Here is an 18,585-nt window from a genome sequence, read left to right as displayed (position 1 = left end):
AGTTCCAGAAAAATCTCTACTTCTGCTTCATTGACTATGCAAAAGCCTTGGACTGTGTGGACACAGCAAACTATGGCAAGTTCTTAAAGAAATGGGAGTGCCTGACCACCTTATCTATCTCCTAAGAAACCTATATGTGAGACAGTTAGAACCAGATATGGAACAACTGATTGGTTCAAAATGGGGAAAGGAGTACGACAAGGCTGTATATTGTCCTCCTGCTTATTCAACTTATATGCAGAATAGATCATGTGAAAGGCTGGACTGGAGGAATCCCAAACCGGAATTAAAATTGCCGGAAGAAATATCAACAGCCTCCGATATGCAGATGATACCACTCTGATGGCAGAAAGTGAGGAGGAATTAAGGAACCTTGTAATGAGGGTGAAAGAGGAGAGTGCAAAATGGTCTGAAGCTCAACATCAAAAAAACTAAGATCATGGCCACTGGTCCCATCACCTCCTGGGAAATAGGAGGGGAAGATATGGAGGCAGTGACAGATTTTACTTTCTTGAGCTCCATTATCACTGCAGACGGCGACAGCAGCCATGAAATTAAAAGATGCCTGCTTTTTGGGAGGAAAGTGATGACAAACCTCGAGAGCATCTTAAAAAGCAGAGACATCAACTTGCCAACAAAAGTCCGCTTAGTCAAAGCTATGGTTTTCCCTGTAGCGATGTATTGAAGTGAGAGCTGGACCATAAAGAAAGCTGACCACCGAAGAATTGATGCTTTTGAATTGTGGTGCTGGAGGAGGCTCTTGAGAGTCTCTTGGACTGCAAGGAGAACAAACCTATCCATTCTAAAGGAAATCAAGCTTGAGTGCTCACTGGAAGGACAGATCCTGAAGCTGGGGCTCCAATACTTTGGCTATCTCATGAGAAGAGAAGACTCCCTGGAAACCCCCGTGATGTTAGGAAATTGTGAGGGCAAGAGGAGAAGGGGATGACAGAGGACAAGATGGTTGGATGGTGTCATCAAAGCGACCAACATGAATTTGACCCAGGCAGTGGAAGACAGGAGGGCCTGGCATGCTCTGGTCCATGGGGTCACGAAGAGTCGGACACAACTAAACGACTAAACAGCAACAACCATAGATCACACCATGTTGGATTATTCACCTGTGGAATAGCATACATCTAAGGCAATGATTCTTAGTTTTAGTGGCTGTATGCCCCACCTGGTTCCCAATAGCTTTCATAGAATATTGTTCCTTGCAGAGACCATTTGCTTCACACTTTAGTGGTGTTTCTTATAAGACAGTATATGATCCAAAGTAACAGATATTTTGGGGGCAAAACAATGATCTAGCTGGATGCCCTTTCAGATAACCTGAAGTTTCCATGGGGCCTGCTTGATTTTCAGGCACATATTTGAGACTTAGCAGTGTTGGGTTGAAGTAGCTTTTTATCGTAATATGTGCCAGGTTCTTCTAATGCATCCATTTAAGATATGTTCCATCTTCTGAATACTCTGACTGAGCAGCAACTGTCAGATTGTCAGCATAAATAAAACTGTTGGTGCTTTGAGAAACTGATTGCTCACTGGTGCAGATGTAAAACAAAACAGGATCCTGTGCACTGCTCAGAGGCAAACCATTCCTTTAAGTCCCCCATAGACTGTGTTGTTCTTGAAGTTAATGAAAAATTTGTAATTTTACAAAATTGTTGTTGCTGATTTGGTTACCTTATAAGCTTTGGTTATACAGTATTATAACATTTTACAGTAAGATTTGATAATGAACACTGACATAGGTAGCCACGTGGCCAATAAAACCTACCCCTGTGATCTTCCTAATTTCAAATCTATCATCAATATGTTGGGTTAAATTGTTGCTGTAAAATATTTCCCAGGTTTAAAGCCAGCCTATTTTTGGATGCAGAGTAGATCCACTACCTCCATTCAATGGTTAAGAATAATTTTTTTCAGGTCTTTATACAAGTGACAGTGATTGGCCTGAAATTTTTTGAATATGTGAATTCTTTACAGTGGTGCCTCGCTTAACAAGTGCACCGTTTAACAATTAATCCGCATACTGATGCGGATTTTGCGATCGCTTTTGCGATCGCGTTACGATGTTGCCTATGGTTAAAAATCGCTTTGCGATTTTTCCCCATAGGCAACCATTTTCCCCCATCTGACCGTCGGGAGCCTCTGAAGGACTGCTCCCACCGCTCAGCTGGGGGAAAATGTCGGCAGTGGGTGGCGGCCTCGGAAGGACCCCGAAGCCACCGCCAGACTGCCGACATTTTGCCTTCCCAGCTCTCAAAGGGCCCCCCTCCGACATTGGAGAGAACCCCTTTGAGAGCTCGGAAGGCTCTCAGCGGCGGCGGGGGCAGGGTAGGGTGGATCTGGAAGGCTTCCAGGCAAAGCACTGGAAGCCGTCCGGAACACACACACCCTGCCGCCGCCGCTTGAAGTCGCCCCGCGCTGCCTATCCCAGTCATCCTAGCATGACTGGGATAGGCGGCGCGGGTCGGCTCCCGGCAGCTGGGGCAGGGTAGGGGGGTCTGGAAGGCTTCCAGTGTTTTGCCTGGAAGCCTTCCGGACCCCCACCCCACCCTGCCGCCGCCACCGCTTGGATCCGCCCCGCACTCAGCCGAGCACGGGGCGGATCCAAGCCCAGGATGGGTAGAAACGCCGGCCGGCTCTTGCGAAAGAGGGAGGTGGAGGTCCCCGCTCTCCTTCGCAAGACCCGGCCGGCGTTTCTACCCAGCTGGGCAGCGGGCTCTTGCACAGGAGGGAGGTGGCTCCCTCCTTGCAAGAGCCCGCCTCCCAGCTGGGTAGAAAGGCTCTTGTGAAAGAGGGAGGTGGAGGTCCCCGCTCTCCTTCGCAAGAGCCGGCTGGCATTTCTACCCAGCTGGGCAGCGGGCTCTTGCAGAGGAGGGAGGTGGCTCCCTCCTTGCAAGAGCCTGCCTCCCAGCTGATCGGCGGTTCCAAAATGGCCGCCAGTTTCGCGCCCCGCTTACCGAGGGTGCGAAAATGGCGGCGGTATGGAGGAACTTCGCTGAACGGTGAGTACGGAAGCCATTGGAATGCATTAAACTAAGTTTAATGCGTTTCAATGGCTTTTTGCTTTCCGTTTAACGAAGTTTTCACATAGTGAAGGTTAATCCGGAACGGATTAACCTCGCTATGCGAGGCACCACTGTACCAGGTTTCAAAACAGCAATCACTTGTGATTTTCTCCAGATTTTCAGGAACCTGAGAAAGTAAATGCAGTTATTAAAGAAATCAAGTAGCCACTTTTTTTTACTGTGCCAAAATATTTTATATATGCAGATGTTGTTCAGGCATGCTGACTTGACATTTTTTGAGCTGTGAAGAGCTTTTTCCAATTTGTTTAAGCTAAATGGAATTCTAACGTCTCCAGCTGCTTGCTTCTTTCACATTTAAGTTCTAACTTCTATGATGAAGTTCAGATCTGCCATTAATGGGGGGAAGATGGGCTACTTAATTTGCTGAAATGTTTGCATGATATAAACTTTACTTGGGGTAAGCCAATCAGAATGATTTTTTCACTGCCTTGATAAACTGTTCATAGGCCTCTTAGACCGGACAGGTGTTCAGTATGAGTTTGTCCAATATTGTGCTGAATTCTGCCAATCAGATTTTTTTAATGCATTCATTAAAAATGCATATTGTATTTTAATTGTTGTAAGCCGCCCAGAGACCTTTGGGTAGAGTGGGTGGCATATAATTTAAATAAATAAAGGTGGGAGAAGTTTGCTATTATGAATGAATAAGGGATAGTTGGAAGCTTTTTGCTTATTTTAGCAGTTTCTCATTTGTCATCATTAAGTGCATATCCCCAGACAGCACTGTGACTATTGAAGTGTAATATGTATCTATGTTTTGCTTATGAAAATTACCAGGGAGGTTTATAAACAGAAGATATTGTGCAATTGCTCCATTCCACTGTTATTATTTGTATACCAACCTGTTCTGGTGGCAGCCTCTGTGTGTTCCTTGAATATAAAGTATACAGTCAACCCTCAACTTACAAACTTAATCCATTCCGGAAGGACATTCATAAGTCAAAAAGTTTGTAAGTTGAATCCAAATTTCCCATAGGAATGAATTGAAAATTAATTAATGCATTCCTAGGGGGGGAGGTCATAACCTTCAAAAAATTAAAAGAAAGTCACCTACCAAGTACTGTAGACTGAGCCTGGCTCCTCACAGTCCCATGATAGCCCCCTGAGGAGCCGAAAAAGAGCACCAAACAGCTAAAAACTGGCACCCAGCAGGCAGGCAGCAGCCATTTTGTGTTCTTCTCCACTCCTTCCCCCTCTCTCTCCCTGCCTAACAGCTAATCGGCACTGATCTGAAAGGCTTCCCAGGCAGCTTTTAAAGCAAAACAAGCAGCTTTAATGTTTCTACACAAGCAGGTTTCAACTCAAACAGTAATACCTTTTCACCCAAGCACGGTTTAACCCCAAACAAGCAGCTTTTAAACTAAATGTAACATTTTAAAATGACAATACCAGGCAATCCCAGGTCTCTCTCCCAGCTCTCTAACCACTTTGACTAGCAAGGAAGCAAGACTAGCAGCCTCTTTGCTAACTGAAAGTTTGAATTTCCCACTTTCCCTGCCTTCCCACACCTTTTTTCCGTTTGAAATGTTCGTAAATAGGGCCGTTCGTAAGTCAAGGGTTGACTGTATCACAGTTATGTGTCTGGCAAAGCTGATGCAACAGCTCTTTCTTGGATGTTGTAGTAGGCATCCTTCAGTCTCGAAAGACTATGGTATCGTGCTCTGTATGGAGGACTTGGAACAGCGTCTAGTGTGGCTGAGGAGGCCAATTCGAGAGTGACAATCCCTTCCACACTGGAGACAAATCCAATCTGTCCCCTGTCCAGCTCCCTGGTTTTGCTTCCTTTGTGACTTCCTCTTTGCCTCAGCCTGCTGGACAAGAAGTTCTCTATATTGATAGAAATCATGGTGAACTTTGGTCCTAAAAGGGGGGCATTTCATTATTGATTGACTCTTGCAGGCCATTGTCATATAGTCACTTATCCAGTAGTGTTCTCTTTTCTTTACTCTCCATGGCATTGATCTATGTAGAAGTTATGTAGATTTTGTTGAGAACCATCATTGAAGAGAAGAGTTATAAGAGTGAATTACATATTTGGGAATGAAAAAAGATGGAATCTGCTGCTGGTGGTTGTATGGCTAAGAGAAAGAGAGAGAGAGAGAGAGAGGGGTGTGTGGGAGGAAGTGAAATTAAGACTGTCAGTATAAATCTATTGGTGAAGAAGCAACCTAGCAAACAATATATACAGAGAGCACACTAGGGAATCCTAGCTGTCTGTCTTCCTATATCCCCCCTCAACATAGGTAAAGGTAAAGGTTCCCCTTGACATTTAGTCCAGTCGTGTCCAACTCTAGGGGGCGGTGCTCATTCCCGTTTCCAAGCCATAGAGTCAGCATTTGTCCGAAGACAGTTTCCGTGGTCACGTGGCCAGCGCAACTAGATGCGGAATGCCGTTACCTTCCCACCGTGGTGCTACCTATTTATCTACTCGCATTTTTACATGCTTTCGAACTGCTAGGTTGGCAGGAGCTGGGACAAGCAATGGGAGCTCACTCCGTCGCATGGATTCGATCTTACGACTGCTGGTCTCCTGACCTTGCAGCATAGAGGCTTCTGTGGTTTAACCCACAGCGCAACCACGTCCCTCCCTTCAATATACATAATAGTAAAATCCTTTTTGCTTTGTTACAGAGCTTAACACTCCACTTTAATTGGCATGCACAGGGACTTATTAATTGCTGGCTATAAGCAAGTGAAGTTTTCACTTGCAGAGCATGGAAATAGCATATTAATTTGAATGTAAACATTAAATTTGATATTTTTCCAGCCAAACGGCCCAAAATGCCATCAATAAATGTAATGCTATGAGAATAATCTGTTAAAAATTATCGAAATTTTATTTGTTCAACACAGTCTGAAAGCTTGTTGATTAGCAATGGAAGTCAAAACTAGATTAGGCCATTGAATCAATGGAACTTACAGAGAGATGATTCTCCAAGTCCCCACTGATTCAGTGGACTTACCTTAGTATTGACTTACTACACTAAGCAACAGGATTTCAGTCAGTATTATTTATTTATGTTTCCTCTACAGAGTTTGCATGCTTCCCCCCATAGAAATGTATTATATATATATACATATATACACATATATACACATATATACACATACACATACACATACACATACACATACACATACATATACATATACATACATACATACATACATACATACATACATACATACATACATACATACATATATATATATATATATATATATATATATATATATATATATATATATATATATATATATATATATATATATATATATATATATATATATATATATATATATATATATATATATATATAAAGATGTTCTATAAATGGTATATGACACCTGAAAACTACCAAAAATATATCAAACAAATGTTGAAAATGCAAATTAAAAAAAGGTAGTTTTTATCATATGTGGTAGACTTGCAGGGAAGTTAAGAGCTTTTGGAAACTAGTCCATGAGATTTTACAAAAAATGTCCTCTATAATTCCATATGAACCTGAATTGTTTTTTTGTTGAATATAATACCACATTCGATAGCAAAAGAAAGATATTTGATCATGTAACTACAGCAGCAAGAATGTTATATGCCAAATACTGGAAAAAGAGGAGACTCCAAGAATCCAGGAGTTAATAGAATTTTTTTTCACAGCAGCAGAGATGGATATTTTAACCGAAGTATTAAAAGACAAGGAAATTGTTGAGGCTAGAAAAAAATGGGAAACTTTGTATAATTGGATGAGAGATGAGAACAGGAATGGGTTAAAATTATAAGAAAGAAGATACACTTATAGATCTTAGAGGCTTAGAAAAAGTTGGCAAGATTAGTGTGAAGTAAGCTTAGTAAGAAAACATATTGGTAAAAGTCATAAGTATATATATTCATGTCTACAACATTCTGTAATTTTTATTTACCCCAGTACCTTGTTCCAAATCCCCTTCCCTATGATCTTCCCTGACCCAATGGAAAATGAATAAAAATATATATATTTTAAAAAAGAAAATATAAGTCTTCTGGAAATTACAGCTCGGCCAGTGTAGTGTCAATGGGACAATTGGCAATATTGGCACAATTTTTGTGGTAAGTTATGAGATCAATGTAGATATTGATTGAATACTTTCCTAGTATCATTCCTCTATGGGTTCAATGTCTAGATAGGGCATCCAAAGTTTGGGAGTACTTTTAAAAACCTTTATAACCAAGCCTGTGCTTTCTCTTTATCTAGAAAAATCTGAGGGAACCTATCTCTCTTTATTAGGTTTATTTTGCCCCAAGAATTGGACAAACAGTTAAATCTGAAATCATGTCTGTGCCCTGATCCATTCTCTTAAAATCAAAGAAAGCATGTTACAATATTTTTAAAGGTTGAAATTAGTATAGGGGTAGAGCACTTCATTGTTGTGCCCTTTGATGTATTCTTTACCCTGAGTAATCTGGTGTGGGACACAATAGTCTGTGTGACGTGGCAGGCCACACTGATGTCACCCCCAACTCAGGCCTCTCAGAATGCCCACCACACCACTTCACACTCGCTGCCACCAATTGTAATGACTATTTAAGAAGGACAAAGGTTCCCTTCAAAACAAAACAGGTTTATTGAAATAACAAAATAAAATATGAAAATCACAAGTAGCTAATCACGATGTCAATCACTGTTTCTTATTTAATCAATCACAGACTTTCCCTCACTGAACACTTCGGCACACAGGCCTCTAAACAAGCTCTTTCTCTCTCACACTCCAGATCTGTTCTCTCACACTCTCTTCACCCCCTTTTTCTTCCAGCTCCTCCCTCTTCAGCCCCACCCTCCGTCACCCCATTGGCTGATGATTCACTGCCCAGCTGTGACGGACAGGTGAGGTCAGGGCTGCCTGTTACATTACCTCCCCCCTTAATAAGTTGTTTCATGGGAGAAAAGCTAAAGTGCTTTCTTCTCATGAACACAGAGCACAACAACCATACATCATATCAATTAAACAATCGATATATCAAACAATTGCATAACCCTTAAATAAACCTCTTACCTGCATTATATTTTACACTTACATACTTTACCATTTCCAACGTTCCTTAATGCATATTATTAACAATTAGATACAACATTTAAACATTTGCTCATATAACCAATAGCAATTTTACCTGGTACAAGCCCATCAAACTTTTATTACATATATCATATTAAAAGTCCAATTATTTCTTTCTCTCTTCAATCCTCGGGTCTTCTGGAAAGGGCATCTGCAGCACAGTTCTGAGTCCCTTTGACCACTCGAACCTCAAAGTTAAAGTCCGGTAAAATCAAAGCCCACCTCATCCATTTGCTGTTGTTGGCTTTGATAGTCCTTAGCCACAATATTGGGGAATGGTCAGTACACAGGACAAAATGTCCTCCCCACACATAAGGTCCAAGCTTGCGAAGAGAATGAAGGATTGCAAGACACTCTCCCTCACCACTCGAAAGCTGATCCTCGCCTGCCTGTAGATATTCGCTCAGGTACGCCACAGGATGATGTTCTCCGTTGCTGTCCCTCTGGCTCAGCACAGTTCTTAACCCAGTGTTGGACGCATCGGCAACGATGGTGACCTCGCGCTGGAACTCTGGAACTCTTATGACCGGAATGGTCATCACCGTCCCTGTCAGCCTTGTGAATGCCTCCTCGTAGCTGCTGGTCCACTGGATACGATCTGCACTCTTCTTGCGTGTTAGTTCAGTAGCATCGCAAGAAGTAATAGCTGGTGGGGGTGCACCTCCTGTATCTATCTTATGCACCACTCCCTTGGCTAACCCAGGCTTGTCAGAGAAAACATGTTGGTACTTGGTAACTAAGGATGTCAATTCATTCTGCTGCTCTTGGAAAAGTAAAGGGCTCATTATGACTTCTTCAGGGTTGTATCTAACTTGCCCTCTCCCTTCCCAATAAGGCAAATCGTGTTTCTCCTTGTCAGCTTCCTTCATGGCAAATAACCCCCTATTCTCCTCTCTATAATATGGGTTAATCATATTCACATGAACCACCCTCCTGTCTGGTTCTCCATCTTCTTTAATGATGTAATTAAGATCATTCATTTTGGCAATAATTCTGAATGGTCCTGCCCAATTTAATTGTAATTTGTTCCCTTTGCTTTCCCATCTCTGGCCAATAGAAATGTTGTGCTATTCTTTGGTTTTATTAACTCCTAGATGAGCAGCAAATATATCTGAATGTCCTCTTTCTAATATTTTCTGGTGGTATTTTACAGGAACCACTAACTGCTTTTGTATATCCTCCCCTCCTTTCCTGGGGTTTACCAGTGTCTCTCTGTACAATAATCCCTGTTCAATGTGGAACCTTTCAGGTGTTTCAGGGGTTAACTGTATTTCAGACACATTCTCAAAGCAGCATTTTAGTGTGGAATCTGCTTGTTGTTCTTGAGAGAACGTATTGTTTTGGGGAATATCATGTGTAAATAACTCAGCTGTGTCTCTATTGTCAGTTACTTCCCCTGTTGTGAACGTGTTAGAACTAAAACTCTCTTAACGTGCTCAGAGAGGTCTGTGCCAATCAAAACGGCCGATGGCAACTGTGAGGAGATTCCTACGCGCCAATGTCCCCGCCATCCTTGATATTGAATAGGTAATTCAGCCACAGGCAAAATAACAGTTTCTTGCCCTATTCCCTTCACAGCCATGTGTTCTTCTTTTAAAATGTATTTCTGAGGTACTATATCTGGGTGACATAGAGTTACTTGTGAACAAGAATCTTTCAGAGCCATGTATTTGTTATCTAAAACACAAATATTGTCCCCAGCCGTTTTAAATAATTCTTGATCCGTTTTAATTAGAAAGCAATGCCTAATCTCTGCAAAAGGGGTATGAGATTCCATATTATCATCTGGTGTAGAAAACTCAGTTTGTGTTGCCATGGAGACTGACTCCTCCGCTGGTGTATTAACTTGTCTCTGCTGGACACAGTAAACAGCTTTAGGCTTGCTTAAATTTACTTTTTGTGGTAAAAATTCTCTATTTTCTCTGTTTTTACCACACTGGGACGCAATATGACCTTTTTCATTACATTTAAAGCAAGTTCTAACATCCCACTGATCATTTCCAGCACCTTTTCCTACTTTTCCCTCCAAATTTTGCCCACTGGCTTGGCTCTGTTCTGAGGACTTTTCCACAAAATGGCCACCAACCCTCTGCTGGTTTTTAAATTGTCCTCTGGGATATTTAGTTGAGTCCTCCCAAGTTTTCCTCACACCTTTTCCCTCAGAAAAGCTGGTTTTTCGTATCTGGGAAATGAAATCTGCGATCTCCCCTGCCTCTTTCAAATTCTGGGGTTTCTTGTCCCTGACCAAATATTTTAGTTCACCATGTAAGAGAGAATAAAACTGTTCCAACCCCGCAACATTTTTCAGATCCTGAACTGTCTGAACTCCCTCCTGTAACAGCCATTTGTCTAAGTATCTGGATAATTTTGCTCCTAATTGTGAGTAAGACTCCTCAGGTTTCTTAGTTAGTGACCTGAATTTTTATCTCAGATGTTCTGAGTTTATGCCATACCTGGCAAACACTAACTTTTTGAATTCCGTATAATTTTTAATTAATTCGATTGTCATCTCCGCATATATCTCAGCCAGGCCTCCGCTAATTTGGGATCTCAATATAATCATCTTTTCAGAGTCCCTCACTTGGAAATCCTCACACGCTCTTTCATACATCACAAGGAATGATTCTGGATCATCTCCCTTCCTAAAAATTGGGAATTTCTTCAGGTCTGCCTTAGATAACTGACTCCCCTCAGAGTTGGCTCCCCTATTGTTATTATTGTTTTGATTTTCCAATTCTAGCCTTCTGAGTTCAAAAGCCATTCTCTCTTTCTCTAATTGTGCCTCCATTTCTCTCTGCCTCATTCTTTCCTCCCTCTCCCTCTCCATTTTCTCTTTCTCCATCTCCATTTTCTCTTTCTCCATTCATAAGGCCATCTGTCTTTCCTCCATTTCTAGCTGTTTCAACCTGTATTCATGTGCTTGAGCCAATTCTAACTTTCTGACTTCTGTTAGGTCTTCCTTTGGGGACTCTCCCTCCTGAGCTGAGGTAAATCCTTCCTCAACATCCCCATTTTCACTATCTGACCCAGCTGCTGTTTCACAAGGCACCTGCTCAGTTTTCTTCCCCCTAGTCAAAGGCATGTTCCTTTCCTCAGGCTTATATTTCAATTTTCAGGCCTCGTTTTAAAAAGCACACTTTTTTTCTGTCAGTGAGAGTCTCTGTGTTATAATGTTGCTGCTTTCCCCCAGCACTCATCCACTGGTAAGCTAGCTACTGTTTCTTTAGGCTTCTGTCCTCCAGTTAGGCCTCACACTAAAGCAGCGTTTCTTTCTGCTTCAGGCCCCAAAACACTTAAATTCACAGCTTCACCCGGTCCCAGGTTTAGCTGTCTTGAGTCCCCTCAGCTTCACTGCCCTTGGCTCCGCTCTGTCCCTTCAGAGTTTTCCCTTAAACTCAGGACAAGCTAGCCAAACGCCACAGATTTTGCTTTGGGCAACTGTCTCCACAGAAATGGTCACCACAGAGCTTCCCTATCTGAGTCCCCAATCTGAGGTCCTGCGCCCTTCTACTAGACTCGCTCCCCGTGAGACAAGTCCTAGAAGGTTATCCACGCGTTCACCCAGACGTCCCTGACTAAAGACCCCTGCTCTGGGCACCTTTCCAGTCAAGGCTTCACTGGATCTTCGAATCCCACTGCTGCCACCAATTTTATTGTGACGTGGCAGGCCACTCTGATGTCACCCCCAAATCAGAATGCCCACCACACCACTTCACACTCGCTGCCACCAATTGTAATGATTATTTAAGAAGGACAAAGGTTTCCTTCAAAACAAAACAGGTTTATTGAAATAACAAAATAAAATATGAAAATCACAAGTAGCTAATCACGATATCAATCACTGTTTCTTATTTAATCAATCACAGACTTTCCCTCACTGAACACTTCGGCACACAGGCCTCTAAACAAGCTCTTTCTCTCTCACACTCCAGATCTGATCTCTCACACTCTCTTCACCCCCTTTTTCTTCCAACTCCTCCCTCTTCAGCCCCACCCTCCGTCACCCCATTGGCTGATGATTCACTGCCCAGCTGTGACGGACAGGTGAGATCAGGGCTGCCTGTTACAGTCTGCTACATATGGAGACTCTCCATTCAGTTGGGCATGCTGGCTGAAGATATTGGGGCGATCTGCAGGGGCAGAGAGCTTTCCTACTATCCTGCTCCTTTACATTTACTCCAGTGCTGGAAATTCAGTGCATCTTCAGTCTTCCATACCAGAGTGGAGTCTAATTATGTGATAGAATCTTTGCAGCTAATAACATAAGATCACCTATATATAAAGTTTATTCTGCCTTCTTTCTTATCTGGCATATCACTTGAATACTGGAAATGTGTTGTGCTTTTTTAAATCAATGCACATGTAGAACAATGTATTTCTCTTCTCTTTGTCTTCACAGGATTTCCATATTCCAAATCTGCATCTCTTCCTGACTATGGGAAAAATGGGTTACACCATGTAGGTAGACTTACAAATGTCTAACAACATACACAATGTTCTGTTTGGTCAGATTGATAAGCTTAGGAGTACAATCAAGTGAAGTCTATGAGCCAATCCATTATTAGCCACCAAACAAACTCACACAAATTTGTAATGGCAAAAAAGTGAATGTCCTTTGTCACTGAAGGAAGGAGGTTCTGCGTCTCATTTCAGAGCCAGTTTCTCTTATAGTTTAGCCCGACATTTATTTATCCTTCAGTTCTAGACTTTTTGCCTCTCACTGGGGCTCTTCGAGGTATCAGGCTTTGTGCTTCATCATCATTGTCATTATTGTTACCATTAATCATTTGAAACTTGGTCATACCAGGTTTGAGCTAGACAGCCAATAAAAAGTAAACAAAGTATTAGTCCTCTATATTAAGAAACAAAATCAAATAATAATGAATTCACACTTCAGTAAGATGATAAACTCTGCAATCTCTACATAGAATATGCCCCATTAAATTCAGTGGAACTTACTTCCAGGTGGTGGGTTTAGAACCTCAACGCAATACCCATGGATGCCACTGCAACTACTAGGCTACCCAGTGGCACTTGTCAGGTTATTTCTGCCTCCAGTACAGGTTTTCCAGGGAAGGTGCATAGAGCAGTTCCGTGTCATCATAATTGAATTTAAAAGGACACTGAAGTAAAATTAATTAAAACCAGCTCCATTGTGATAGATTTAGCCAGAAAATATGCCTCAAAACAATTGAGTCTTCAGTGCCAAGTGGCAGTGATAAAGAGGCCTTATGAGTTTACAGAGCAATTAAATTCGTATTTTGAATTCATATTCAATAGTGTTCATATTTTATTTATTTAAAATGTTTTATCCTGCCTTTCTCCTTAAAAGGACCCAAGGCAACTTACACCATTGAAAGGACAATATTTGGAGACTAGAAAACAATAAGTATACAAATATTTTAAAAGAATTAAGCAAGCATTTTACTCTTAAAATGGTAAATAAAATCAGTACTAAAAACATGTTTACATTTAATAACAAACCCATCTTTTTTATATTTTAGGGTGCCAATATGAACCCGGATGATGCTGACCAGGATGCTGCCTGGGGAAAGAGAGGTATACTCTAACATCTTGTGAGTCAGCACAAGCGTCCCATTTCTGCTTTCCCACAGAAAGGGGTGGGTAGGGGGGAAGGCGATCCTCTTCTGTGTGAGTAGTATCTAGAGATGGGCACGAACTGCTGGTTTGGTGATTCAACCTGGTTTGTCTCCCAGTCAAAGAGCTGAGCAGTGTTTCCACACCTCCCCCCCCCCCCACAAGCAGGTGCCCACTTCAGCAGCAGCACTCCTCCTCCTCCTGGTGCTGCTTCCAAATGGGTGCCTGCTCGAGAGGATGGGGCACTGCTCTGCTTATCAGCTGTTCAGCCAGGAAGCAAACTGGGCCATACTGCGGAACCGGTGGTTCATGCCCCTCTTCAGCAGTGTCCGTGCTTCCTTCCTCCAGATTCCTACAATATCTGTCCCGGAATATCTGTCTCTTTAAAGTTCAACCTGGACTGCATTAATAACCATAAAGCAAACATTAGGTTGTTCTGTATAGTGCAGATGAATTTAAAATTTAATGCCTTTGGATTAATGCAGTGATTGCCAGTTTGGTATCAGACTGCCAGCATACGATGCAAAGATGGGGGCAGAAGTGGATCCCAGACATTTCAGCTGAACATTGGTCAGAAAATGCTGGGGACTACTGGTTTTGAGATAAAAATGCTCCATATCAGTGCTCTCTCTGCTCCACAAAAAGCTCTTCCATATGCTATTATTCCACTTTGCCACAGTATTATTGAATGGTCTTTTTAATTGGCTTTCCTTTCCTGAGGATACATATGCCAACACAACAGCCATGAGTCATACACTTTGTGCTGCTATATTTACACTAACTGTGTATTCTCGACTGGTATACTGAATGGTACAAAGAGACCAAGGAGCCTCTACAGCCCCAATGTGAAGTGACTCTGCAGAGCAGACCTTTTAAATGGAATCTGTATCAAGAAAATAATGATTTTCAAAGATAGTATATTAATACCAGCTAGATCTGCTGTAATTTACTAACTATTTTTGTGTTTATTGTTGTTTCTTTTGTATCTTACAGAATACACGGTAAGGAGTGCTTGGGCACAAGGAAGTTAAGAATCATCTCTAATAGGCCCCGCCTTGAGGCAGAGTGATATAGGAGCCTCAGGCAGCAGTGAAGTGGGAAGAAGCATTGACAGACTGAAGGACAGCGCTCTGTGGCCCCATGCAACCTACCTTTCCTTTCCTGAATGGTGGCTGCTGCCCTCAGGTGCACTGTCTCATTGCCAGTGGTGAAGTATGTGTCTGCTGCCAGCCCACCACAATGTCAAGGGCAGGGAGATCTTCATCTCAGGCAGGAAAATGTCCTGAGCCAGCCCTGAATCAACCCTTCTGAACAATGTTCTGTGTATTCCCTTTATGTAAAAACAACAACAAAAACAGTGACAAGGGATAATTTAATTTTTTCTAGGCAACATACATTACGCTTTTGTTTTTGTTTGTTTTATATAATAGGTCTATCCGTATGAAACACTTATTGTAACAAACAGAGTTCGGGTGAAATTACCAAAGGATGTAGACAGAACGAGGCTGGAGGTAAGAAAGATCTCTCCTTATAACTTTTCACAGATAGTTTAAAATATGAAATCCCTTCACATGGATTCAGAATGGGCATAAATTATTTTCTGGTAGAATTAATAAAAGATACATTTTTCATGGCAACTGATGTTCCTAAGGTATGTAGAGGCACCTGTAAAATGCATCAGATGGAAAGATGGGTAGATGATAGATTTTCCAAGATGCTCATAGGCCATGCCATATGTAACGGAGGTCAAACAAAGAGTCTCCCACAGTGATGTTTAGGCAAGAGAGGAGATGGTAGTAGAGAGAGATTGATGGCCTAAAGACAAGCTCCTATTATGAGCTAGTGCTGAACCAGCTGCATCTGGGGCCAATTTATAATGGCCTTGGGATAGACTTTATAAATGCTTCAGCTTTCAGGTTCAATACCATTTGTTATCTTTAGTCCCACCTCAAAATATAACACCTAGATTTTTTACCATAGTCTTTTCTGGGGAAATATATCTGTGTTTTATGTGTCCAGTAATTTTTTTTTCAGCATAGCAGACTTCTAGATTTGATTTGTCATGGTAGATAGTGATCTAGTTTAGTTTTATTACTAAAATATGGTTTTGTGTTGTGTTATGCAACCCTAAGGCTGTTGAGCCCTCTTCTCCACCTCTGGAGTGAGTGTGAGGAAGAAATACTTTCTTCTTATTTCCATCCAACTATTGTTTATTGTTAAGTTTAGGAAAGAGTTGAGCAATAAGAAGTCTGTAATGCCGCTAGGGCTTGACAATATTCCCACACTCTATTTTTTTTAATGAATCATGTAAGTCTCCTTGTTCCGTTTAGGGGGCATGGGGGAATTTTGACATATTTTGAGTGTGTCTAGCACCTCTGCTCTCCATGTCTACAGTTTTCCAAAAAAAGAGAACTTTAAATAGATATTTTGGCCACTGGATGGCAAAAAATGTCTTTTTAGCTTGGAGCCCTAGATTTGTAAGAAAAAAATGAAGGGTGAGGAGCACAGGAGTGATGCAGCCCTCCTGTGTTCAGGGGCAGATGTGTGTGGTTTCTGGGCCTCTTGGCATTGCCCGCTGCTGGTTTGGGGAAATAAGCCAGAACTGTAAAGTGCTGTTTTAACTTGGCTTATTCAGAATAACCACCAAGTTTGGACATTAAGTGAATGTATCTTCTATTGACAATAATTGAAGATACAAAAAGAACAATTATCTTTTCTTCTTGTAAGAAATATGCAGATATTTTGTCATCTGGCTGTTGTTTCATGTTTTATTATTTTATTATCTAGCCAGAGATTGGTTCTATTTATTCTGCTATTTATATATTATCTTTATGGTTTTTATGATATTTTAGTTTGATGGTTTGAATGTTAATATATAAATAAACTTAGGTAATTAATAAATGTGTATTTAATTAGAACTTGTATATGGCTGAAGTTATTTCCCCAAATACTTATATAATAAAATCTTGGTCAATTTCTTTCTAGTACACTTTATAAAGGGAAGGTGATCCACTTTAGAAATTCTTATGGTCTCTCCTCTTCTTCTTTTTTTTTTTCAAGCGGCACCTGTCCCCTGAAGAGTTTCAAGATGTTTTTAAAATGAGCATTGAACAATTTGAACGGCTTGCACTGTGGAAAAGGAATGAGCTAAAGAAAAAGGCTTTGCTTTTCTAGTATGCCATAGATATAGAAGAATATGCTTACTAAAAACAAACTGCACACTTGCCACATCTTCTCATGTGCACTTACTGTTGACCTCTTGTCCAGCTTTATTGTGTTAGGAAAGCAAAGGCAAAGAGAAAGGAGGGAAACACAGCCTTTTTGTGGCCCAGATCCCAGATAAATAGCTCAGTCTCTACGGGGTCTCCAAAGGATATAATGTGTTTTGCTTTAAATTAATGATTGCTTTAGCTGCTGCTTGTTTGCAAAAAAAGTAATTTTAAATCAGAAAAAAAACCAAGAGTCATTTGACCACCAATAACAACAGCAACAATCATCATCGTCCAGCTACCATTTTTGCACTAGTCAGCATAACCTGTAGAAGATCAGAACAGAGGTGAAAGTAAACTTTCCCCAGAAACAAAAGAAGCAAATGTGGTGAAGGCCAAAGAAAAGCATGTTGGAAAGTCAATCCTACAATGTTTGTGTGTGACATCTTTTTAGGAATAAAAGCAAATCTATAATAAAGCACTTTAAGTCTCATTCTCTCACTTAAATGCAAGCTACTGTTTTAAATGTAAAGTTGCAAATCAAAACTGGCTGTAAAACTTTTATTTTAGTAAACATGGATTGTAATGTAAATGTAGTCAGACTACAGTAGAGGCTGTTCAACCTACAATCAATTTTAGATAAAGTGCTTGATTTAAAACATGTGAACTATTTATTTCAGTGGGATAAATTTCCCCATATCTAAGTACTTTGGGTTGATTCAGCTGGAGTTCATATAGAAATTAATTCTCCACTTCACAAAAGTAAATGCATTCTTGTGTTGAAATATCATAAAGCTGTGCAATTCTGTCTATTTCTATTTTTTCTACATTTCACTCTGATACAAAGAATGTGTAGTGAATCTTGATTCTATGCACACACTGGTGTCCACATTAAAAATATTGTTTTGTAACAAATGTTATATGGTTTGTTACTCCAGTTTCTTCAACGTGGTGGTGCTGCGGGCTAAACCGCAGAAGCCTGTGCTGCAGGGTCAGAAGACCAGCAGTCGTAAGATCGAATCCACATGACGGAGTGAGTGCCCATTGCTTGTCCCAGCTCCCGCCAACCTAGCGGTTTGAAAGCATGCAAATGCAAGTAGATCAATAGGGACCACCTCGGTGGGAAGGTAACAATGTTCCGTGTCTAAGTCGCACTGGCCATGTGACCACGGAAGATTGTCTTCGGACAAAACACTGGCTGTATGGCTGGAAATGGGGATGAGCACCGCCTCCTAGAGTCAAACATGACTGGACAAAAATATTGTCAAGGGGAACCTTTACCTTTACTTTTACTCCAGTTTTGCCTTATTTAAGAATATATGATTATAATGAATGGTAGATGAGGTGGGGGAATCCAGTTCCCATGCCATGTAATAAAAACAACATCCTGTTAATTTACATCTATTTACATGTGACTTTGTATGTGAGGAAACCTCTCCAGTGACAGAACATTTGCAAGCACACTGATAGGAATCTGGTGATTAGAACTTACAGTCTTTCAAAGCAATGAATAAAAGGTACCATACTACATATGTCTGCTCTGAAGTAAGCTATACCGTGTTCAAGTTGAGTTATGGAGAGTCAGTAGT

The 18,585-nt window shown here is 41.1% G+C and overlaps 1 protein-coding gene across 1 annotated transcript in view; it reads left to right on the top strand.

Annotated features, from left to right (window-relative positions):
* ABLIM2 (actin binding LIM protein family member 2) overlaps nucleotides 1-17,911 on the top strand; it is a 130,663-nt gene extending 112,752 nt beyond the window's left edge. The window contains exons 17-21 of the mRNA XM_020805785.3: nucleotides 12,589-12,647; nucleotides 13,694-13,748; nucleotides 14,781-14,788; nucleotides 15,218-15,298; nucleotides 16,848-17,911. Coding sequence (XP_020661444.3) covers nucleotides 12,589-12,647; nucleotides 13,694-13,748; nucleotides 14,781-14,788; nucleotides 15,218-15,298; nucleotides 16,848-16,961 — 317 coding nt within the window. The 3' untranslated portion in view covers nucleotides 16,962-17,911. The remainder of the gene's footprint in view (nucleotides 1-12,588; nucleotides 12,648-13,693; nucleotides 13,749-14,780; nucleotides 14,789-15,217; nucleotides 15,299-16,847) is intronic.
* Nucleotides 17,912-18,585: the final 674 nt, after the last annotated feature.

This window comes from Pogona vitticeps, chromosome 5 (genome assembly GCF_051106095.1).
Source record: "Pogona vitticeps strain Pit_001003342236 chromosome 5, PviZW2.1, whole genome shotgun sequence".
Classification (NCBI taxonomy): Eukaryota; Metazoa; Chordata; class Lepidosauria; order Squamata; family Agamidae; genus Pogona; species Pogona vitticeps.
This window is presented reverse-complemented; position numbering and strand designations above follow the sequence as displayed.